The following is a 25395-nucleotide window of genomic DNA, read 5'->3' as shown; positions in this document are numbered from 1 at the left end:
TATTTGACCCGAAAAATCAGTGCTGGTTAGTAGTTTGTATTCACATGTTTCGACTTTTAAATGTGAACTTACAAGGATTATTTAAAAGAGCAACACACAAGTTTCTTGCTCGTTCTTGATGAGACAGCTTTCCGAAGGAGCGGTAGATAAAAAATATTGTGATGACTATTCAAAAGTGCTTAATGATTTTCTATTCTATTCTATTCAAAACATATCCTACTTTATTTCTTGTAATCATACTTCATATTTTTAAATAAAGTATGCAAAAATACTTTATTTTCAACCTTTAGTGTGATGTGTAAAATAAAATACTCATTATGGGTACTTAACGATTTATAATTACCGAACGAAATGTTAGACATCAATTGTGAGTTGTGACATTTGTCACAGCACTAGTGTTAGAAGTATACAAAAATACGTTATTATGTATAAAAAAAATTTTTAGAAAATTATTTTTTTCCCCTACCCAAACCAGTTTATACGTTTGTTAGTGTTAAAATACAAAAATACGTTATTATGTATAAAAAAAATTTTTAGAAAATTATTTTTTTCCCCTACCCAAACCAGTTTATACGTTTGTTAGTGTTAAAAGGACAAAAAATACATTATATTGCAAAAAAAATTTTGGAAAATACATTTTTTCCCCTACCCAAACCCGTTTATACGTTTGTTAGTGTTAACACAGAAATACGTTTTTAATGCAAAAAAAAAAACTTTTTTTTCTTAATATTAAATTTTTTCCTAAGGTTTTTTTTTTGTCACAAATAGTTGATAACCCTATTTGTACTGTCGATAAACGAAATTGTATCTGCTCTAATATAGACCATTCAGTTAGACGAGCCACTCCAAGCTCGCCTAGATAAGCTCACGTAGATTAGTTTGGATTCGGTCGCCTACTCAGATTGTATTCTTATTTCGAGGATAGTTGGGATAGGGTCCTGGGAATTGTGTACGCGGTGGAAAAATAAGCAGGCTCTAAAGTTAATATACACTAGTGTTACTCACGACTTCGTCCGCGTGGAATTTAACTTTATTTCTCTACAATAAAGGTAGCCTAAGTTACTCCTTATTACATCAGCTGCTAGCAAAAGTCCCGTCAAAATCGGTCCAAACATTACAGAGATTAGTCGGAACAGACAGACAGACAGACAGACAAAAAATGTAAAAAGTGTTATTTTGGTGTATGTACCGTATTTATATTCATATGCATGTAGTAAAAAACGGTTATTTCAATATTACAAACAGACACTCCAATTTTATTTGTATGTATAGATTAAATGTAAAGAGAGAAACTTTTTTGCAATAGATTTTGTTGGTTTTGATAAATATTTACCGACAGTGCAATGGCATAATATAATAGTATATATAGCTTAGTATAGTGTTGTACACACTATACTAAACTTACATAATAATAATAATCTCAGAACAATTCACACAGCGCCATCTAGACCCAAGTTAAGCTAGCTAAAGCTTGTGTTATGGGTACTAGACAACTGATATAAATACAAACATATTTTTTCGTAGATACATACATATTAAATGAAAATGCCATTCAAATGAATATAAGTAATATATTTTTTAGTATTTTATTTAATAGCAGCTGACCCGCGGAATTTCGTCTGCGTTTCATTTCTCCACCTTTTGCAATATTTTTCATTGCAGCTCCGCTCCTATTGGTCGTAGCGTAATGTTATATACCTTAAAGCCATCCTCGACAAATGGACTACACAACACAATAATAATTTTTCAATTCGAACCAGTAGTTCCTGAGATTAACGCGTTCAAACAAACAGACGAACTCTTTAGTTATATAATATTATATATATACTAGCTACTCGACTCGGCTTTGTACGGGTGTACATGTATTATATATATAAACCTTCCTCTAGAATCACTCTATGTCGTCGATGAAATAGAAAAATGTCATTTTTCAACATTAGCAGCTAGAATTTTTTATAAATCAATTAAATTAACCACGCCGTCTTAATCGTTATCTAAACACTTTTAGAATTATATATAATACTTCTATGTAAATATTTGTTAAAACTTTAAAGGAAAAAAAATAATTTAAAAAACTTTAAGTGCTTGTAGTTGTAAAAAATGTACATTTTGAATACTGCCTTGAATAATTAATTTTTCTATTTAACCGACGATGTATTAAAAAACTGCTTCAAAATCCGTTGCGTAGTTTTAAAGATTTAAGCATACATAGGGACAGACAGCGACAGCGACTTTGTTTTATACTATGTAACTAACTACTCGCCCCTGCTTCGTAGGGGTGTACATATACAAACCTTCCTCTTAAATCAGTCTATCTGTTAAAACAAACCGCTTCAAAATCCGTTGCGTAATTTTAAAGATTTAAGATACATAGGGACAGACAGCGACAGCGACTTTGTTTTATACTATGTAACTAACTACTCGCCCCTGCTTCGTAGGGGTGTACATATACAAACCTTCCTCTTAAATCAGTCTATCTGTTAAAACAAACCGCTTCAAAATCCGTTGCGTAATTTTAAAGATTTAAGATACATAGGGACAGACAGCGACAGCGACTTTGTTTTATACTATGCAACTAACTACTCGCCCCGGCTTCGTAGGGGTGTACATATAGAAATCTTCCTCTTGAATCAGTCTATCTATTAAAACAAACCGCTTCAAAATCCGTTGCGTAGTTTTAAAGATTTAAGCACACATAGGGACAGACAGCGACAGCGACTTTGTTTTATACTATGCAACTAACTACTCGCCCCGGCTTCGCACGGGTGTACATGTATTATACATATAAACCTTCCTCTTGAATCAGTCTATCTATTAAAACAAACCGCTTCAAAATCCGTTGCGTAGTTTTAAAGATTTAAGCATACATATGGACGGACAGACAGCGATAAATATAGACATAGTAATAGATTTATCATGCGAAGAACAACGCGGTATGCTAGTCTTTAGGGACAGACAGCGACAGCGACTTTGTTTTATACTATGTAATGATGATGATATAAGTGCTCACTTACATCATCACCTACACGTACAATAATTTTCTGCATAAATTGCGAATCAGCGGGTCTCATTTAAATAACATTGTAGAGGTAAGGGGACAGGCGAGAGTTAATATTTGGAGCATCGCTAACACGGTTTTGTACTCATCATTAATGCAACTCTGCGGGTTGCTGGCTGCGGTTAGCTCTGCTGCATCTAATCAGCTTCACATTTACAACATACTAAGCGACTACGCTCTCTTAATGTTTAGACTATTTGCAACACCAGGAGACTTCTGCGCTTCTGGGAGGAGCTTGGCTGGCTACGTCAGTAGCCTGGCTTTACACGCACAACGGCCCGAATGAGAGGCCAATTGCGGAAAATGGAGTCCAACATACATTGACATTGACATTGACTATTTGCAAGTATCTGGCATTTTTTTATACTATAGTGGCAAACAAGCATACAGCCCATTTGATGGCAAATGGTTACCGTATCGACGCCTAAAACACCAGGGGTATCACGTATGCATTGCCGACCCTTAAGAAACCTTAACATACCCTTCTAGAAACACCCCATGTTGTAGTCCCGTGAGAAAACCTCAGCAGGAAGTTAATTCCATAATTTAAGTGTACGCGGGAGAAAGCTCATCTGAAACCGCACTGTCCGAGACCACTTTCCAACTACCACCAGGTTCCAGAGTCCAGAAAAATCTTCTATAAAGTATAGGTAGATCAAGTTTTGTATTGCGACCTTTACAGTAGAAATTATAGCCACAGATCACTTTTTGAAAAAGGTAGTCACTGTTAAACTATGTGGATAGAAAAATTGGTTAGGATTTAGAATCTTTTGTATATGCACGACCCAGTAAAAGAGGGCATGAAATTGAAAAACTGTGCATTCTTGGTCTATCGGAGTACGTCAGCAGGAAGCCTATTAAATCTACACCTGGGTCACAAGTCCCGGGAACTGTTTTCCCCTTGCCACACGAGGGTCCTGGTTCTCATGATGATTCCATGTAATACAAAGAGGTGTGGAGAAGGGAATTGTTAGGAAATAGTAATTGCCATTGCTAGCAATGTACCATGTCAGGTTGACTTCCACGCGGTTCCCCTGGAAACCATCGTGATATATTCTTGGTGAATTTGTCACGATGGGCTATCTGACCTGACCTCATGTAGGTATATCATCAATCATCCAGATTTTTATTGCTGCATCTTGTGTTGGTAATCCTTAAAAATAAATAAATCATTGGTGCCTCGTCAGCGTAAACCGTTAGCGCAGGAGGTGCACCATTATCATCCACATATCTAAGAAGTTTGTCTGTCTATGTAGGTATTTGGTTTAAATTAAATCCAGCAAGGTCGATGAAATTGTGCGTGTGTTTGGTCAATAAAGTGATTATATCTCTGAAATTATTAGCACATATAATTTTATTTCTGATAGACATAAACTCTGGTAACAACTTAAATCAAAGATAAAGTGCGTAGATAATTAAAATTAATGTGTAATTTAGAAATTTAAAACAGATCACATTCTGTTTAAATGAAATCAATTTAATCTATTCAAAAGAGCAACACCCAGGTTTCTTGCTCAGTCTACTTGTGATGAATCTGTGTTCCGAATGAGTGGTATAATCAAAATATGACTATTCAAAAGTGCTTGTTATAAGTTTATGTATAAATTAAAAGAGATAGAAATAAGAATAGAAAAATAAAAGAAATAGAAATAATCTTTATTCAATAAAGATTATTTCTATTTCTATTCTATTTTCTTTTTCTAATTTATGTGAAGTCGTAAATAAACAAATTTTATTGCGCTTACATTGAACCCCACGAGATAAATCAAAATAATGTACTACAGTATGGTACACCTTAAAAAATGTACATAAAAAAAATCTTCTTTCTCCGTGTATTTATTCTTGCTAATATCGAAAACGGCTGGACCGTTATTGACGTTACTTTTACTCACAGAACTAATGGTATAAGCAGTAACTTATACTATTTATTTAAATTTGTTTAATTTAATAAATAAAAGATCAATTCTAAGCAAACGAAGTCGCTGCGAACAGCTAGATTGTAATATATTTTATACAGCTGCAAAATAGCTAATAATAAAAAAAGAGCCAAGTGTATTTAGAATGAAATGAGTGAATTTACGCATCGAGTTGTACAGGCATACACTCTGTCGATAGCGCTTTTATGTATTATAAAAGGTTCTAGTTTTCGCAGTAAATTTCGTAGACTTCTAACCTTGGTTATATAAAGTCTGCTACGATATTTTTATTGCTTATTGTCAAAAAATATAGGCATTGGAAATATATTACTAAAACTATTAGGATTCTCCTTGAAGTTCTGCAAATAGTTGTACATGATATAAATTATTCGATAACGTCAGACTCAAGTCGTCACTCCGCCGGCATTGCTGTTAAACACGCAAATTTTGTGATAGAAATAGAAATAGAAATAATCTTTATTCAAATAAACTCATTACAAGCACTTTTGAATAGTCATATTTTGATTCTACCACTCATTCGGAATGCAGATTCATCACAAGAAGAATGAGCAAGAAACTTGTGTGTTGCTCTTTTTAATAGATGTTTTTTTTATATAAATAATTACAGTATAACAAGTAAGAGGCATGCGACAATCAACATAGAAATCGCTACGCACTCATTATTAGTGTAATCAGATAATATTGTCAGTGCTATGTATTTATAATTTTTCTACAAAAACATTATTATCGTTAACGAATTCTTCAATTTTATAGTAAGCTTTTTTGCAAAGGAAGTGTTTTATTTGACATTTAAATCTTTTTTCTAGCAGATTTATAACAGATTCTGGTATTTTATTGTGAAGGACAATATCCTAATCTTTATTGTTGTTTGAAAACAAATAAATCTTCAGCGACGTGTAAATAGATTAATTAATACTTATCATCAGTAAATACTGACGATTGACAAGGATCAGGAAGAAGAGGACGTACTACACCGACCGCAAAGTGCCAGTTCTTCTCAATTGAATCTGTATACTGAACAATTCACACAACGCCATAGACCCAAGTTAAGCTAGCTGAAGCTTGTGTTATGGGTACTAGATAACTGATACAAATACATAGATTTTTTTTTTTGTAAATACACACATATTATACATAGAAAACAGACTGATACAAACAATCATACTCATTAATACAAATGTGCCGTGCGAGGAATAGAACCGAGGCTATCGGACGTAAAGCGGTGTGCTAGACCGCTAGATCACCGAGGTCATAAATGATATAAAATTGCCAAATAACGGCAAAACAATGACAACTCATCAGGAACTGTTGCAGAACAAGAATCCTTTCAAAGTACAATATTGTCAAAATCTTATACATGCGATGATCTCATATTTCCAAAGATAGAATGTACCAACGAACATCGAATCACCATAAATATCCAATTAATCGATTAAATTCAAACTCGATTCACAATTTTTATATCATCGAAAACGTTTTGTGTTACTTTAAAAACACGTTGATGACGACCTCAGTGGTCTAGCGGTCAACACCGCTTTACTTCCGATGGTCGCGGGTTCTATTCCCCGCACGGCACATTTGTATTCATGAGTATGATTGTTTGTATCAGTCTGGGTATTTTCTGTATATAATCTGTATGTAATTACGAAAAAAAAATCGATGTATTTGTTTTAGTTATCTAGTACCCATAACACAAGCTTTGATAGCCTAACTTGGGTCTAGATGGCGCTGTGTGAATTGTCCTGAGATTATTATTATTACTTTAAAATAGTTTGACAATATTACAAAATGATACGAATTTGTTTAAACGATCAACATGGTGAAGTAACTTAGTTTAAATATTCAAAAATAGGTGTAAAAAATGTTCTCAAGTCTCTATTAGGTCACAAGGGATATCCTACACGCATAGATAGTACAAATGGCGACCAGCCATGAAATAGTGACGTCATCAAATTTGTTACAGGAATAGACTTTTACCTATCTGATGGTCCAAAAATATCCCTGTTAATGTATGTATATTTAAAACAACATTTATTTAAAAGAGCGACACACAAGTTTCTTGCTAATTCTGCTTGTGATAAATCTGAGTTCCGAATGAGTGGCAGTATAAAAAATATGACTATTCAAAACTGCTTGTAATGAGTTTATTTGAATAAAGATTATTTCTATTTCTATTTCTAAAACAACGTTTATTTAAAAGAGCTTTACCTAAATTTCTTGCTCATTCTTCTTGTGTGTGCGATCGAGTGGTAGAATAAAAAAATATGTCTATTCAAAGTTCATATTAAGTTTAATTGAATAAAGATTATTTCTATTTCAAAACTGTACTTTGTTATATTCTATGAGAGACACCTACGGTCTGTAATGAAAGATAGGTTGCAAAGATACTGACGAAGTAAGATCCTTTATAATAATAATAATAATAATCTCAGGACAATTCACACAGCACCATCTAGACCCAAGTTAAGCTAGCTAAAGCTTGTGTTATGGGTACTAGATAACTGATACAAATACATAGATATTTTTTTTTTGTAAATACATACATAATATACATAGAAAACATCCAGACCGACACAAACAATCATACTCATGAATACAAATGTTTGTGCCGTACGAGGAATCGAACCCGCGACCATCGGACGTAAAGCGGTGTGTTAGACCGCTAGACCACCGAGGTCGTCATTTATGATATCTAAACTGCGAATTAAAATCACAACTGAGCAAGAAACCCGAAGATTTTAGTAAAAGTTCTACGCGAATGTTAAGGTAACATTTTTGGGGTTCAACTTTAGGCGTGTAAACCGTTTCAGATTATCCACCCCGGGGAGTAACCAAAGCAACTGCGTGAAGTGCGAGGCATTATATTGCAGGGGGAAGCAATAAGGGCGCATTGCAGATCCTTGACTCTCTCAGGGTAGGTTCCTCACTATTCCCCTCGCAATGAAACGCGATCCCGGCCCTTCCCTGGTGTCATACGCGGAATATAAAATATTCACACGAATTTTATCCGCAATTTTCAGGTCAGTGGCACAGAAGCTTAACACGATAGCCTTCGCTCGTCAATTTTAGGAGTAGGTTCAATTCTGAATTTATATAGCTTTTGTGACTTTAAAATATATTACGCATATATCATTACATATTATAAAACAAAGTCGCTGTCGCTGTTTGTCCGTCGCTATGTATGCCAAAATCTTTAAAACTACGTTTTAATATATAGAGTGATTCAAGAGGAAGGCTGTATAATACATGTACAAAAAAAACCGCTTCAAAATCCGTTGCGTTGTTTGAGAGAGTTAAGCGTACTTAGGGACGAACAGACATACCCCATTTATAGATTATAAAGCTATAGACTATATAAGTTATTATATCTCCGGACAATTTACACAGCGCCATCTAGTGTCAAGTTAAGTAGATCTTACGTCATGGATACTAGACAACTGATATAAATATATATTTTTTTATTATGTATATATATGCTTCAAAATCTGTTGCGTAGTTTTAAAGAATTAAGCATACATAGGGACGGACAGACAGCGACAGCGACTTTTATATATAGTATGTAATGACTTAACCATCATTGTATTGGCACCGGTGTCAGAGAGGTTGAAGAGTAATCGTCTATCATGGTATGGACATGTAATGCGTAGGAATGAGGATAATATTTTAAGGAAGGTGTTACATATGAATGTGGATGGTTATAAGGGCAGAGGAAGGCCGAAAAAGAGATGGATGGACTGTGTGAAAGATGATATGGTAAGAAAGGAAGTAAATAACACGATGACTGCGAACAGGGATGAATGGAAGCGAAAAACATATTACGCCGACCTCAAATAAATGGGATAAGGAAGAAGCAGATGATGATGATGACGTAGATGATTATTTATATTTATATATTTCAATTAAATTGGATTCGTGTCGCGTTTGTTTTGAATTGTGATATTGAGTTTACAAATAACATCAACCCACGTTGTTTCACTCCCACGGCAGTATACATAAATGGCCACGCATTAAACGAAAATAAATCGTAACTCGTTGTCAAAATATTTACAACGCTCGAGGATATTAAAGCATTTTCATTTTGATAAGTGCGTCATAAAGTAGGATTGATTCCATGATGGATTCCCAATAATCAATTTTCTACTCTTTTATAGTACAACTAGCTGTTCCCGCAACTTCGTACGCGTGGAATTTAACTTTAATTTGCTAAAATAAAAGTAGCCTAAAGAACTAAAAATTATTTTGTTCGTCTTAATTTATTCGTTCCATTAGGTTCAAACTAATACATTTACATCCTGCATCATCCTTTATTTCATCCCCATGGGGGTTGAAATTTCAAAATCCTATTTAAGCGAACGTCTTCATCACTATAATGCTCCAATTTTTAATTTGACTTCAATCAGTCGAAAATCTAAGAAGATTTATATAAACTTTCATCCCCTATTTTATCCCCTTAGGGGTGGAATTCAGCTCTGTGGTATAACTATACTACAATATAAATGCTGAGTGGGAGTCACGTTCAGCGTTACTAGTATGTTTTAGTTTTTACATAATTTTGTAATGTGTGTCTTATTTTATATATATATATTGTATACCTCCCTTTGATTTAGTTCCGGGTGAACATCACCAAACAATGACAATTATAAAATAAATGATTACGATGATTCCGGCTTTTTGGATGAAATGCCTGGATCGATTTTGACGCGACTTTTTAGTTGGCAGGTAACTGATTATTGTATTATTATTATTATACTGATGTAAATTGATAATCACTTTTTTTACTGATGAATATAAAAACTATACATAGACCAAAATAATATTTTTTACAATTTTTGTCTGTGTGTCTGTTTGTTCCGGCCTTGCCTATTTTTGACGCGACTATTGACATGTAAATAAAGTCGAAAGCTAGTCGAAAATAAAATCTGCTATCTCCAATCAGTGTTCAGGCAATTGATAAAAGATAACATCTGCTCGATTACAAACTTCTCGGCGACAAAAGACTAATGACCCGTTTGGTTTTAAACAAACGTTTCGCTCAAACAAACGGAGAAGTTAATTCGGAGATCTCTGAATCGGATGGACCCCTAATATTGTGCACGAACGAGTTTCGTTCCCCCTGTCCCCCATTACGTCGGGGTCACGCAATGCCGAATTGTTTTAGGCGAAAATTCATTTAGTATTTAATTGATTGTCGTGTAATTCGTGGCACGCTACGGTGTGATATTCACACCGAGGGAAACATCTGTCATAGAAGTTTAATATTAAACTAGATTTTTATCTTGAGGTATATTTTTATACCGAACGTAACCCGTACCCTACTAATAGTGTTTGGAAATATTTTATTATTTGGTTAAATGTTAATTTTAAGAACTATTCGTGTTTGATTATTATTTTATTCTTTAACTAACTGCTCGCCCCGACTTTGCACGGGTATATGTACTATATATAAACTTTCTTTTGAATCACTCTCATCATCATCATCTGCTTCTTCCTTATCCCATTTATTTGTGGTCGTCGTAATATGTTTTTCGTTTCCATTCATCCCTGTTCGCAGTCATCTCGTTATTTACTTCCTTTCTTATCATATCATCTTTCAAACATTCCATCCATCACTTTTTCGGCCTTCCTCTGCCTATTACCATCCACATTAATTTGTAACATCTTTCATAAAATATTATCCTCGTTCCTACGCATTACATGTCCATACCATGACAGACGATTACACTTCAACTTCAACTCTTTTGAATCACTGTATCTATTAAAAAACACCGCTTCAAAATCCGTTGCGTAGTTTTAAAGATTTAAGCATACATTCCCTATGTATGCTTAAATGTTTAAAACTACGAACAGACAGCGACAGCGACTTTGTTTTATACTATGTAACTAGCTACTTGCCCCGGCTTCGCTCGGATGTATTATATATATGAACCTTCCTCTTGAATTACTGTATCTATTAAAAAAACCGCTTCAAAATCCGTTGCGTAGTTTTAAAGATTTAAGCATACATAGGGACGGACAGACAGCGACAGCGACTTTGTTTTATTCTATGTAATGATGAATATAGACATAATAATAGACATATTATCTTTCACTTGAAATCACATGGAGAAAAACGCGGTATGCAACTAGTCTTTGAATAAAAATGGAACAAATGTGTCAATTGTTTATGGTTGTTTGAATATAACATGAGGCGGCCGGTTCACATTCCAATAACCGGAATGCGGATTCATTTCACTGTCACAGAACCGAACCAGTGCGATCGCGATGTAAGTGTTCGTGACAATTCACCATGTTATATTGCAGACAGACAGTTTTATTATAAACAATAGAATAGAATATAATAGAAAATAATTTATTCAAATAAACTTAATTTAAGCACTTTTGAATAGTCATAACAATGTTTTTTTTATCTACCACACAAACTGTGTCAACTTTGAGTGTGACAGGTCTGAGTGTCATGTTTCTGCCAACCAAGATCGAAAAGGAAACCTTCACCATAAAAAAATCAGCTAAAACGACCCACACGCAACCTCGACGGTTTTGTTTTTCTTTATTTCCTTTACAATAGAAATTATGGTCAAAGATCTATAGGTATACAGAGAGGTAGGTTAGGTTAGATTTTGTATTGCTACTCAGTAGGAATTATTGCTTCAGACTATTAGTATACTGAAAAGTAAGATGAGGTTAGGTCTATAGACAGGAGAATATGGAAATTGGCCACAGATCAATAAGGTACACAGAAACGTGGGTTAGGTTAGGTTTCGTATTATGATCTCTACATTAGAAACTGTGAACCCAAATTAATATAGTATACAGAAAGGTAGGTAATGTGAGGTTTTGTATTGTGCCCATTGCAATAAAAATCAAAGTCACAGGTCGAAATGGTTTATAGAAAGGTAGGTTAGGTTAGGTTTTGTATTGCGACTCTTACAGTAGAAATTATAGCCTCAGAATAATATAGTAAACAACACGCCAGAAACCTGACACTCAAAGCTGTCTTATCACAAGAAGAACGAGCAAGAAACTTGTGTGTTGCTCTTTTAAATAATCTTTAAGTAAGTTTACATTTACAAGTCGAAACCCGATATCACCATCATCACGGGTAAGCCCATGATCATGGCTGAAACAAGAATATTTATCTTGCAGAATTTTTAAACTGACAGCCTTTTCAAAGAATTTTAAAGTTTAAATTTAATTCATTTTAATTAAGAAATACTTTATTTAAAGTTATTCTGTTGTCGTTTCTACCGTACTGTTCTTGTTTTTTAAATGTAACGATATTTTTTTTAATAGTAACAAAAGAGAACAAACGTGACATTTTTCTTTTAGTTTTGATTACTGAATAGAAAAATAATCTTTAAATGTCTGGTAGGTGATGATGCGGCTCGAATGCTCAGATGGTAGGTGATGTTGCGGTTCGAATGCTCAGGTGGTAGGTGATGTTGCGACTCGAATGCTCAGATGGTAGGTGATGTTGCGACTCGAATGCTCAGATGGTAGGTGATGTTGCGGTTCGAATGCTCAGGTGGTAGGTGATGTTGCGACTCGAATGCTCAGATGGTAGGTGATGTTGCGGTTCGAATGCTCAGGTGGTAGGTGATGTTGCGACTCGAATGCTCAGATGGTAGGTGATGTTGCGACTCGAATGCTCAGATGGTAGGTGATGTTGCGACTCGAATGCTCAGATGGTAGGTGATGTTGCGGTTCGAATGCTCAGATGGTAGGTGATGTTGCGACTCAAATGCTCAGATGGTAGGTGATGTTGCGACTCGAATGCTCAGATGGTAGGTGATGTTGCGGCTCAAATGCTCAGATGGTAGGTGATGTTGCGACTCGAATGCTCAGATGGTAGGTGATGTTGCGACTCGAATGCTCAGATGGTAGGTGATGTTGCGACTCGAATGCTCAGATGGTAGGTGATGTTGCGACTCGAATGCTCAGATGGTAGGTGATGTTGCGGCTCAAATGCTCAGATGGTAGGTGATGTTGCGACTCGAATGCTCAGATGGTAGGTGATGTTGCGTCTCGAATGCTCAGATGGTAGGTGATGTTGCGGCTCAAATGCTCAGATGGTAGGTGATGTTGCGACTCGAATGCTCAGATGGTAGGTGATGTTGCGGCTCAAATGCTCAGATGGTAGGTGATGTTGCGACTCGAATGCTCAGATGGTAGGTGATGTTGCGACTCGAATGCTCAGATGGTAGGTGATGTTGCGGCTCAAATGCTCAGATGGTAGGTGATGTTGCGACTCGAATGCTCAGATGGTAGGTGATGTTGCGACTCGAATGCTCAGATGGTAGGTGATGTTGCGGCTCAAATGCTCAGATGGTAGGTGATGTTGCGACTCGAATGCTCAGATGGTAGGTGATGTTGCGGCTCAAATGCTCAGATGGTAGGTGATGTTGCGACTCGAATGCTCAGATGGTAGGTGATGTTGCGACTCGAATGCTCAGATGGTAGGTGATGTTGCGGCTCGAATGATAGATGGTAGGTGTTGATGGCTTCAACAGATTACAGGGTTGTTGAAATTTTAGATTTTGGTTATAGTCTTGAATTTATTGGGTAAATACTGTTATAAATTTAAATTTTGGTGGAGTGAACGAACGTCTAACGCACTTTTGCGTTAGATTGACCGAATGATTTTTAAAGTCTGTTTGTTAGGTTGTGTATTTAAAATTGATGGGTGTGCGCTCCAATCAGAATGCTCCCTTTACATTGCGTTTTGTTGCTGCTTGTACGCGACATATGTTAATATCAAAAGAGTTACTCAACAATTATATGGTCATATCAAGACCCAACACAATCCATTAAAGGTGAAATAAATGTACTTTTGAAATTTTTACAGAGCAAGGAGTTAAGTGGCGAGTGTGGAGGCATGGGCGTGCGCGCACCAGATTCGCTTCCCGGCCTTACACACCACTATCCGCCTAGGTATTACTACATTAATTCTTATGATTCATCTTTAAATGTGCATTATAATCTCGGACTGTTTATGACATACATTAATATTCATGTAGGTCTATTACAGACTCTTATGATATGTCAAATTTATCATCACCGCTTGTGGGGACTAGTTCATCGTACCGTTTCCGAGTATGACGGACTTTTATATTTCTATATACGTATGTACGTGGACGACATCGGTGGTATAGTGGTTTAGCTATACTTCCGATGGTCGCGAGTTCGATTCCTCGCACGGCACAAACATAAGTATGATTGTTTGTATCGGTTTGGGTGTTTCAAGTGTATATATTTACGAAAAAAAATCTATGTATTTGTATCAGTTATCTAGTATCCATAACACAAGCTTTAGCTAGTTTAACTTGGGTCTAGATGGCGCTGTGTGTATTATCTTGAAATTATTATAATTATTATATATATGTTCACTATACGTCTTCAGGTCGCCAGCGAAATGTGACATGATGGGCGTCACGAAGTTGATGGCGGAGGTGAGCCCTAGCAGCTCGGAGGAGTCCACCTCCCCGACGGAGGTGAGCAGCTACCGGCGGCTGGGGGAGCGGGCGGAGAGGGGGGAGCGGCCGCCCCTCATGCGGCGAATCGCCCGTGGTTTCGGCGGCGCGCTGCTGCCTCCCGACGATGACGACTCCACGCCGCTCGTCGCTGACACTCCCACTACGTCAGTATCTCTCTCTATATCTTCGTATCTCTTACACTCTCTTTCATGCGTGCATCAGTTTTTATACAGGAAAGAGTATGCATGTGTAGACAAGGAAACGAGAAACCCCGCGCGCGCAAACAGTGAGCAATTTCCCGAGTTCTACAATCGTGCGTGCTTTAGCGCCCTTTTGTAATAATTAATTATCATTGAAAAATAGCGACTATAGTTCAAAAGTAACAAATAATAATAATCATCATCATCATCATCTCAGCCCGGAAGACGTCCACTGTTGAATAAAGGCCTCCTCCAAAGATTTCCACGACGATCGGTCCAGCGCTGCTCGCATTCAGTGCCTTCCAGCCATCTTGACCAGATCGTCGATCCACCTTGCTGGAGGCCTTCCCACGCTGCGTCTTCCAATAACAATAATTATTCTTTTTATTTATTCACCATAACATTGTTTAGAGTGTAAATATAGAAGAACTTAAAAGCTAGTATCTGGTAGTGCCGCAGCATGTCACTACAGCGCTGATTTTCAGTGGAGCCACCAATCAAAAAAAGAAATAACATTCCTGATATATTATTACTCGCAATATACAGAATGTAATATAAGAATAACAAAGCTAGTACTAATAACAAAAGCTCTGCTTAGTTTGGGACTAGATGGCGCTGTGTGAATTATACTGACATATGAATATTATTACTAAACTTAGATTGTAGAATGAACTAGCTGTCGAGGTTTTCTCACGAGACTACAGCATGGGGTTTTTCATGAAGGGTATATTAAGGTTTCTTAAGGGTCGGCAACGCCTAGTGCCTGATATTTCAAGCGTCCATAGGCTACGGTAACCATTTACCATCAGATGGGCCGTATCCTTGTTTTCTATGAGACACAGTCACCTAGATACATCAAAATAATAATTGCATTTAATAATGTCTAGTAAGACAAATTCAATATTGTCTACTAAGCACTGCTGTGTCTAAACTGTGTCACCCCACCTTACATTTTCCTATTGTTATTTAGTATATAACATCAATATTTCTATGTACACATTGTCAGTTTATCATCATCTGTAATATACATCGTCTCGACCAACATTATATTCCACCCGCAACATTTTCCAACAGTTTTTTATAGTAGTATATAAAAAACTAAAGGTCAAGGATAATAAACATTTTCTTTAAACAAATAACACTGCAATTTACAGACCTACAAACATGCCTGTGTGCCTCAACGGTGGATACATTAACGAAGCGTCGGAAGCGGAGGCAAGGACGAGGGCCAGCAATCGGGACGTGCCTGCACCGCCGCGCCGCACTCACAACTCACGCGGGGATCTCCTCACGGACTTCCCGTGCTCTAACAACATTCAAAATGGGTAAAATACTACAACCTATCCTTTATTTTCAAATTATAAATATATTTATTAAAAAAAAATATGTAACGTAAAAATTTGACGTTCATAAGCGGCTAAAATGTTAAGAAAGATGTTACAAATGAATGTGGATGGTTATAAGGGCAGAGGAAGGCCAAAAAAGAGATGGATGGACTGTGTGAAAGATGATATGGTAAGAAAGGAAGTAAATGACGCGATGACTGCGAACAGGGATGAATGGAAGCGAAAAACATATTACGCCGACCACAAATAAATGGGATAAGGAAGAAGCAGATGATGATGAAGCGGCTAAATTGTCCTACATGAATAAATGACATTTTAGCCGCTTATAAATGTAAATTCTTTATATTATAATTTTTTCACTACCGTCCAGATCAGTATACAAATTCAATTGAGAAGAACTGGCAAGAAACTCAATTGAAATTTGAATGAGAAGAGAGAATATTTGTCTCTTTGAATTTCTCTCTTAATGAGTCACGACTCCTCATACAGTAGATCGTTCGAATGGCACGTTTTTGTAATATGAATCTATTTTTAAAATCTGCCGCTTTTCCCCATAATAATATTCCATTAGAAAGTAAACTATGAAAATAACTAAAATAGACTAATCTAGCAGTATCAGTATCAGTGTACTGTCTAACCTTATACACGGCAAAAACTGCTGAACTCAGATTCGCTGCAAGGCTTTGAATTTATATATCTTGCAGAGTTTTATGAATTTCCAAACTGAATGTATTTCGGTATCTTCGTTATTGAAACTTAGTATTGATACAGATATGCAGTGAATCAACAGCTATATAATATGTATTGGTTTCCAACATGGCAGCAGCCCGGTGGGAGGGTGCAGCGGGACGACCTCCTCGTCGTCGGGAGCGTCCTCGTGCGGAGGCTCGCGCGCCTCTGGAAACAATAACGTGCCGCGCGCAGAGCCAGAACTCAGGCAGGCGCCCTGGTTCCAGCAGGGGATACCCAGAGAGGTAATCACCTGCTCTTCTTCACATCAATAGCTACCTCCAGATCAGGAGCGGGCGCAAACATGCGGGATTGCATTTTACTATTTTTTGTGTTCTCTCTTTTCAAATTTTTTTTCAAATTTCAAATTCAAAATATCTTTATTCATGTAGGTCTATTACAGACTTATGATATGTCAAATCTACCGTCAGTTCGGAATGATATCGAGATGAGAAGAACTGACAAGAAACTCAGCTCGTATTTTTTTCAAATAAAAGTGGAACATGTTTATGATAAATATAGTTATTAAAATTCAAATTTGGGAGAATAGAGTGACCACCAGCATATGCTATCGCAAAGAACAAAAAATTTAATCAGTGTTCACAACCTGAACAGACCTTTCGCGCTTAATAGTGCTTACGTTTCAAGTCAGTTAACTTTCTTTGAAACATTTATTTTATATACCACATTTTTTTTTCAAAGACACGTTTAACATTTATGGATACTCGATAGCTCTAATTGTCTTCGCTCCATAGTTAAAAATCCGCACTTTAGCAATGAAAATTAATTACCACTAAAACACGATTGAAGAACGCGGGAATGTAGGAGCTGGCGGCGAGCTCGGTCGATCTTCTTGTCTACTTTTACATGCACATTCTTTCCCGCGTGAAAGAGCGTACGAGTAAAGGCATGTATTGATATGGCAGATAAGCTGACGCTTTAAGAGTTTATGGTCGAAAATGTTTGCGAAGCCTTGGATTTAACGTGCTTACCTTGTAGTAATCGATTCATCATTCCTTTGAACGGTCCAAGGTTATATTTCTCCGGTATCACTAAAGAGTGGAACACACTTCGATTGTGTTTTATTCTTTACCTACTGTATTTAGAATGACGAAGGGAACCACTCAGTGCAAATATGAAATTTCTACAATTGGGTGTGTACTTCGGCGATAAACAGGGGAAGGTAAGACCAGGGCAGGATCATTATGCAGGGCTTGTGAGCACTCGTAGTCTCGTAACTCGTAACTATAAAACAGAGGACTCATGGAGGCTATCATGCCTCTTATCCTATAATTGAAAGAAAGAAAGAAAGAAAGAAAGAAAGAAAGAAAGAAAGAAAGAAAGAAAGAAAGAAAGAAAGAGAGAGAGAGAGAGAGAGAGAGAGAGAGAGAGAGAAAGAAAGAAAGAAAGAAAGAAAGAAAGAAAGAAAGAAAGAAAGAAAGAAAGAAAGAAAGAAAAATATTTTATTCAGTGCAATGTGAAAAATACATTGTAAAAAAGTAATTGCACTGTATTATCTCCCCTTCAACCTAAAAAATTCTTACAAAGCAAGTTGCTCAACGTCTGAAATAGAACCTCACCTAAGTTTGACCAATTTCAGTCATATACATGTTATTATAGGTCATATCTGCAAAGCATTTACAAATTGTACTACCTGATGGTGGGTGGTAACCGTCACATGTATGTATGAACAGCTCCACTAATTGGAATGTAAATTTCAAATATGTTCTAATTTAGTAACAATGTGTATAGTATATTGTAATTGTAAATGAAGGGTTGAGCATAGAGTGAGCGATGGTGTGGAATATGTTGTCAGATAGCGCTGGAGGTGCTGAGCGGCGAGCGCGTTGGCGCGTTCCTGGTGCGCGGCAGTACGACGCAAGCGGGGTGCTTCGCGTTGTCCGTGCGCGTGCCCGCAGACTTCCAGCCCTCCGGCATCGCGCACTACCTCATACTCACCACGCCCAAAGGCTACAAGATCAAGGTCGCGCTTCTCTCTTACTTTCTCTCTCTCCTCGCTCATACATACATATATCTGGTGTGCGTCATCATCATTGACTACGTCATCATCAAGTTTATTATCATCATTAAAATTATCAATATTTACACGATACACGTATGACACAAATGCTAGGTTATTTTAGCCATTTGATTCGTTATGGGTAATTTTTATAATTAAACTTTATGGTTAATACTTATAATCAATCACACGGCCTTGAATGATTATGATTAATGATTAACGAGAGTAATCATGATTGAAATAAATGAATTTAATTACTTAATAAAGTAATCGGTTACTGTTAACATTGGTAATATATAATTTAATTTTTTTTATGGATAATAATGGACATAATGTCTATGCCTATGTGGAGGATGATAAAATGAGCATGAAGTTAGGTTTAGCAATTAGTAATCAAACCTTAATACATTAATGATTATGATTAGTGATTAACATTAGTAATCATGAATGAAATAAATTAATTGATATATAAGTAAATGATTATTGTTAACATTGGTAACACATATGTCAAGATCTTACTTTATAGGATCTTTAGTAAGTTGTCCAAGATGCGTTATGGATTTTTTTTATGGGTGATAATGGACTGATGCACTCACCTGTGCCAACGGTATACTGGTGCCCCGCCACCAGTGGAGGACGATGAAATGAGCATGATGTTAGTTCAGTTAGCCCATCTTGACAAAATCTCTAAGAAATTGTCATGATGGTTTCCAGGGGGAACCTGACATGATACATTGTTAGCAAAAGGATCAACAGTCTACATTGCTAACAATCCAGTTCCCCCTAGTTTATATACTAGTGAAAGATAAAAATAATAGAATTCAAAGTGTAGTAAATAACGATTATAGTAGAGAACGGTTGCAGTAAACTCTAGTACCATTTCTAGCGATGAGGTCAACAGTCCACATTACTAACAATCCACTTCCCTTCTAAGTCATATACTAATAAATGACAAAAATAATATAACGCATAATGTATAAGTAGATAACGGTTGCTGTAACGTAGCGTTGCACTGTTCAGGGGTTCACGAAGGAGTTCTCGTCGCTGTCTGCGCTGGTGACGCACCACAGCGTGATGCCGGAGCTGCTGCCGGCGCCGCTGCGTCTGCCGCGCGCGCCGCGCCCGCCGCGCGCCGACCACGCGCACCTCGACAGGCTCGCGCCCGCCGCTCGCCACCACCACCCGCACCATCCGCACCACCCGCCCGCGCACCACCACCAGCAACACCTGCAGAACTTCCTCGCGCAGCTCGACGTCTGAACTGACGCCGATCGCCGCGGCATCTCCCGCTACGGCTATCATATCACCACGGCCATATCGATCTGGACCTATGACATTCAATTAATGGGGTCCGCTTCTCACTTCGACGTATAAATCGTAAGAAGATCTTGTAACAAAATGTTAAGAATATCAGATCATGATATAGAAGCAACAGTCACACAAAAAATCTTGAAACAAACTAAAAACATTGAAATCATACAAGATGTTCAAAACAAAGCATTAAAAATGGTAAGTGTCGTAAATGAACAGCTACATCATGATGTGAAATCTAATCTAATCTCAAACTAAATGACATTAAAATAATTCAAACAATTTAAAACAAAATATCATATAAAATTTTCAGAATACAAATGTTTAAAATGGTAAACTTCACAAATGAACTACATTATGATCTAAAAGTTGATCTTGTAACAAAATGTTTTGAATATATGAATGGTATTATATCACCACTATGCCATACCGATCTGGACTTAAATTAAAGTTAAGAATATGAACAGCTATATATACATCATAGACAGTTACAATATGATTAGAACTTGCAACTGTGTCAGTCACACAAAAAATCATATCACCACCTGCCATACCAATCTGATCTAACATTCAATTATGAGGGACTGTCAAAAACAGTTTTGAAATCGATGTTAACAATGGTAAACGGCATGTTTACCATTGTTAAATCAAAGCATGTAAAATGGTAACACAGCTAAATCATGATATAGAACTTGACACAAACAAACGAGAAATCTTGAAACAAACTAAAAAACATTTTAAAACAAAATGTTAAGAATGGTAAATGTTAGAAATGAACAGCTACATCATGACATAGAAGTTGACGCAGTCAAACGTGAGTATCATATCACCATTGTACTATACTCAAACCGATCTGGACCTATGGCATAAAATTAAAACTGCCTCTCACTCCAACATTGAAAATACAAGAGTTGAAAACAAAATTTAAAATGGTAAAATCATCAATGAACAGCTAATCATGATCTAGAAATTGACAAAATGTTATCATATCACCATTGTAATCTGGACTATGGCATTTAATTATGAAGGACTCTCACCACACAGGAGTTCAGAACAAAATGGTAAACGTCACAAATGAACAGCTGAGTCACACCATTGTACCATACTCAAACCGATCTGGACCTCTGGCATTTAATTAAAACAGGAGTAAAACAAAATGTTAAGAATGGTAAATGTTATGATCTAGAAATTGACGCAGTCAATCGCGAGTATCATATTACTACTACATCATACTCAAACGATCTGTACGTACCTTTACGTATAACATGTTGAGGCGTCGTCGCCTTATTTCTAACAGTATCAAGTGGAATGATTTTACATATACATTAATAGGTTTATTTGATCGTGTGCTACATGGCTTAGTAGTAACGCGGAGTTGTATAGCGGATTGACTTTAAACTGAAGAAATCTATGTTATGTGGAGATTTAAACAAATGGAGGGGGCGCCGAGTGTTGATAGAAATGTTATAAGTACGTATAGGTACAATGTGATCAGTTTTATTCCGATTATTTTAGCATTCTTGAGTCGATCGGATCGTTTGATCGGTCGTATTGATATCGAACTTGTTAAGTAGAGTGATGACGATTGATTTCATTTTCTTATATAATTTTGTTTTCTGTTAATTTGAATATACAAAACGGATTGTTGAACTATTCAATAAAATGTCCAAAGAATGATAAATTAAATAAATTATAAATTGCATCGAAGCTAGATTTCTTTTTCTTGTTAATGTGTTTTTACTCAGATCAACATTATTTGAAAGAGCAAAACGCATGTTAATCATTCTTTCTGTGATGAGTCTGCGTTCTGACTGATAGAATCTTATTAATGTAATAAATATGAAAGTTTGTAAGTACAGATGTTAGTCTGTCACGCAATAACATCTAAACGGATTTTTATGAAACTTTACTAACTAGAATCACATCAACGCTATTATTGAGATTTAACGCAAGTGAAACCGCTGGCGTAGCTAGTAAAAAATATATGACAATTAAAAGTGCCCATTTTGAGATTTTTTGGAATGAAGATTATTTCTATTTCTATTATCATTCTTTGGATACTGTATTGAACAATCATTTAGAAAAATTCACTCAATAACAGATGTACGCTTGTGAATACGGAATTAACGCCGTTTTGTAAAAAATATATGATCTCGGATAAAAACTATATAATATAATAATCAAGCATAAACGAAATCTCCTGTGGTAAGTTTACACTCTTTCCCGAGGAGATAAAAAACCATCGCTCCTAAGAATATCCTTCAATTATTGTCTCTGACGGGTCTAGGTAGCGATCTCTGAAAAGGGCGAGCACAATAGATCTATGGAGGTTGCAGTGCTACAGGTCCAAGCACTTGATAATATCTCAAACGATACAGAAAAATGCTTGTCCACTATATTTCTATAAATGAAATGAATGTATTGTCACACTGATTCAACTGTTCAATGATAAAAGGTGATGAATGAAAAATGATGAAGTTCAAACTATAAAAACGAACAAAGTTATTATAAATTAATATTAATTAAAACATGTTGAAAATTTTTATAATAAAGTACGAGTTTCCGTATATACTTTTAAGACCAAATTGCCTGACGGATTTCTAATATTTGTTATGCTACGTTTACATTCAGCCGCTTCCCCTGCCACTCGCGCTGCCGATAATATTGCCTGGTGACAACTGAGCGAGAGGGCTGAATGTAAAAACATGCTGCCACTCGCGCTGCCAGTCCTTTGACTCGCGCACGAGAAACCGACAATCGAGGGAGCGCCGGGCAGCGCGAGTGGCAGCGCCAATGGCATGGGAAGTGTTTTCACTCGTGTTTACCAGAGATCCGTAATCGTAACCGAAACTATCGGATAGCCGATAAAAAAATATCCGTAACCGTAACCGAAACTATCGGATATCCGATATAAAAAATATCCGTAACCGAAACTAATATCCGATATAAAAAATATCCGTAACCGTAACCGAAACTATCGGATATCCGATATAAAAAATATCCGTAACCGTAACCGAAACTATCGGATATCCGATATAAAAAATATCCGTAATCGTAACCGAAACTATCGGATATCCGATATAAAAAATATCCGTAACCGTAACCGAAACTATCGGATATCCGATATAAAAAATATCCGTAACCGTAACCGAAACTATCGGATATCCGATATAAAAAATATCCGTAATCGTAACCGAAACTATCGGATATCCGATATAAAAAATATCCGTAATCGTAACCATTTTTTCATATTCTAAATTTTAAATAGTCTATCGTCTATCATATCATATCATATTCTGAATAATTTACTTTTATTTGATTAAAAAAACTAATGAAACTATCGGATATCCGATATAAAAAATATCCGTAACCGTAACCGGAACCATCGGACATCCGATATAAAAAAATATCCGTAACCGAATCCGAAATAAGAGTTTCGGATAATATCGGATAGGAGCGGAGCCTAATTGAGACACGTTATGTAACAGTTTTATCAGCTATTTGTAATTTCCTTTTGAAATTCCTTAATAAATCTGAAACTAACGGATAATCCGAAATAATTTCATATCCGCATCCGTATCCGTACCGGTATAATAATCAGTACTATATCCGAAACCTATCCGTATACGAAATTTCATATCCATAACATCCCTGATGTTTACACTCTCGCGCTGCTCACTTCCGTGCTCACTTCCCTGCTCACTCGGGCTGAGTGTAAATTGGGCAATAAACTGAACAGCAATTATGAAATGGCAATGAATGTTATACATAATGCCTCATTAGCGTTATCTGGAATCTAACTTAATTTAGTAATAATAGGTTTCCTTTCAATCACAAAGAAATATATTTAAGTTTAATCATATTATACTGTGTGCGCTGTAGGATGGTGCGGGTGACAGTTACTAATTTTACATTTAACAATTGCTACATTTAAGTTAATACAGTTATTAATGATTTAATATATTACAAGCTGTATCAGCGACTTCGTCCGCGTGGAATTTAACATTACTTATCGAAAATAAAAGATATTTTCTGAAATAAAAGTAGCCCAAGTTACTCCTTATTACATCAGCTACCTGCCAAAAAACATCCCGTCAATCGGTCCTGCCATTTCAGAGTTTAACCGGAACAAACAGACAGACGGACAAAATGTGTTAAAAAAATGTTATTTTGGTATATGTAGATACCGTATTTATATTCATATGCATGTAGTAAAAAACGGTTATTTCAATATTACAAACAGACACTCCAATTTTATTTATACGTATAAATGTGGTACAGCTGAAATACCTTCAAGAAAAGAGCTTATTCCTTTTTAAACGGCCGACAACGTACTTGCAATTCCCCTGGTGTTGCGGGTGCTCATGGGCGGCGGTAATCACTTACCATCAGGTGAGCCACATGCTCGTTTGTCCCCTGTGTTATAAAAAGAAACAAATATGATACAGCCGAAATACTAGGTCATAATTCTCCGACGAATGGTCTCTCGGTGGTCTAGTGGTCTAGCACACCGCTTTACGACCAATGGTCGCGGGTTCGATTCCTCGCACGGCACAAACATTTGTATTCATGAATATAATTGCTTGTATCGGTCTGGGTGTTTTCTATGTATAATATGTATGTATTTACAATAAAAAAATATCTATGTATGTATCAATTATCTAGTATGTTTTAGCTAGCTTAACTTGGGTCTAGCTGGCGCTGTGTGAATTGTCCTGAGTTTATTATTATTTCTTAAACTTAAAAAAAATCGCATCTCCCCTCTTAAGGAGAGGACTGGCAACTTACCCTCGGCAGAAGTTTATTATTATTATTATAATTTGTAAATCTTTTTATAGTGAAACGAAACGTAAATGAAACTGTCACCTGCACCATGCTACACCATATTATTTGTGATGACAGTAGATCAGAATCATCATTAATATAGCATGATATAGCTTAAAAATGACATATATTTATTAATGATCATAATGACTAAGTACTATTAATGCTTCAGACAAAATTTATAAAGTTAGTAATAATTGTAATATTTTATACAAACTATATCACCAAGTCGTTATGCAGTCATTAAATTATTGTACGTTGTCTAGTTATCGTTGTTTATGATTCTTTTTTTTATATAATAATAAAATAATGTGATAAATATCAATTTAGGACATGTATATTATATATATATTGTAAGATATTAAAATGTGTATATGTACAATTGTAGTGATTTTGTGTCATAATCATTAGGCGTTAGAGTGGAGTTTTGTTTGCATTATATATTTTCCTCGTAGGTTTGTCTAGTCTTAAAAAATCGTACACTCATTTTCCGTTTGAGA

At 36.1% G+C, this 25395-nt stretch overlaps 1 protein-coding gene across 1 annotated transcript in view; it reads left to right on the top strand.

Annotated features, from left to right (window-relative positions):
• Positions 1-20163, top strand: part of LOC131843998 (uncharacterized) — a 177299-nt gene extending 157136 nt beyond the window's left edge. The window contains exons 7-12 of the mRNA XM_059192787.1: positions 13838-13923; positions 14393-14629; positions 15820-15990; positions 16835-16985; positions 18557-18724; positions 19781-20163. Coding sequence (XP_059048770.1) covers positions 13838-13923; positions 14393-14629; positions 15820-15990; positions 16835-16985; positions 18557-18724; positions 19781-20020 — 1053 coding nt within the window. The 3' untranslated portion in view covers positions 20021-20163. The remainder of the gene's footprint in view (positions 1-13837; positions 13924-14392; positions 14630-15819; positions 15991-16834; positions 16986-18556; positions 18725-19780) is intronic.
• The last annotated feature ends 5232 nt before the right edge of the window (positions 20164-25395 follow it).

Source organism: Achroia grisella, unplaced genomic scaffold (genome assembly GCF_030625045.1).
Source record: "Achroia grisella isolate CSIRO2021 unplaced genomic scaffold, CSIRO_AGI_Agris_v1 utg3615, whole genome shotgun sequence".
NCBI classification, from domain to species: domain Eukaryota; kingdom Metazoa; phylum Arthropoda; class Insecta; order Lepidoptera; family Pyralidae; genus Achroia; species Achroia grisella.
The sequence above is the reverse complement of the archived record's forward strand: the minus strand, read 5'-3'. Positions and strand labels throughout refer to the sequence as shown.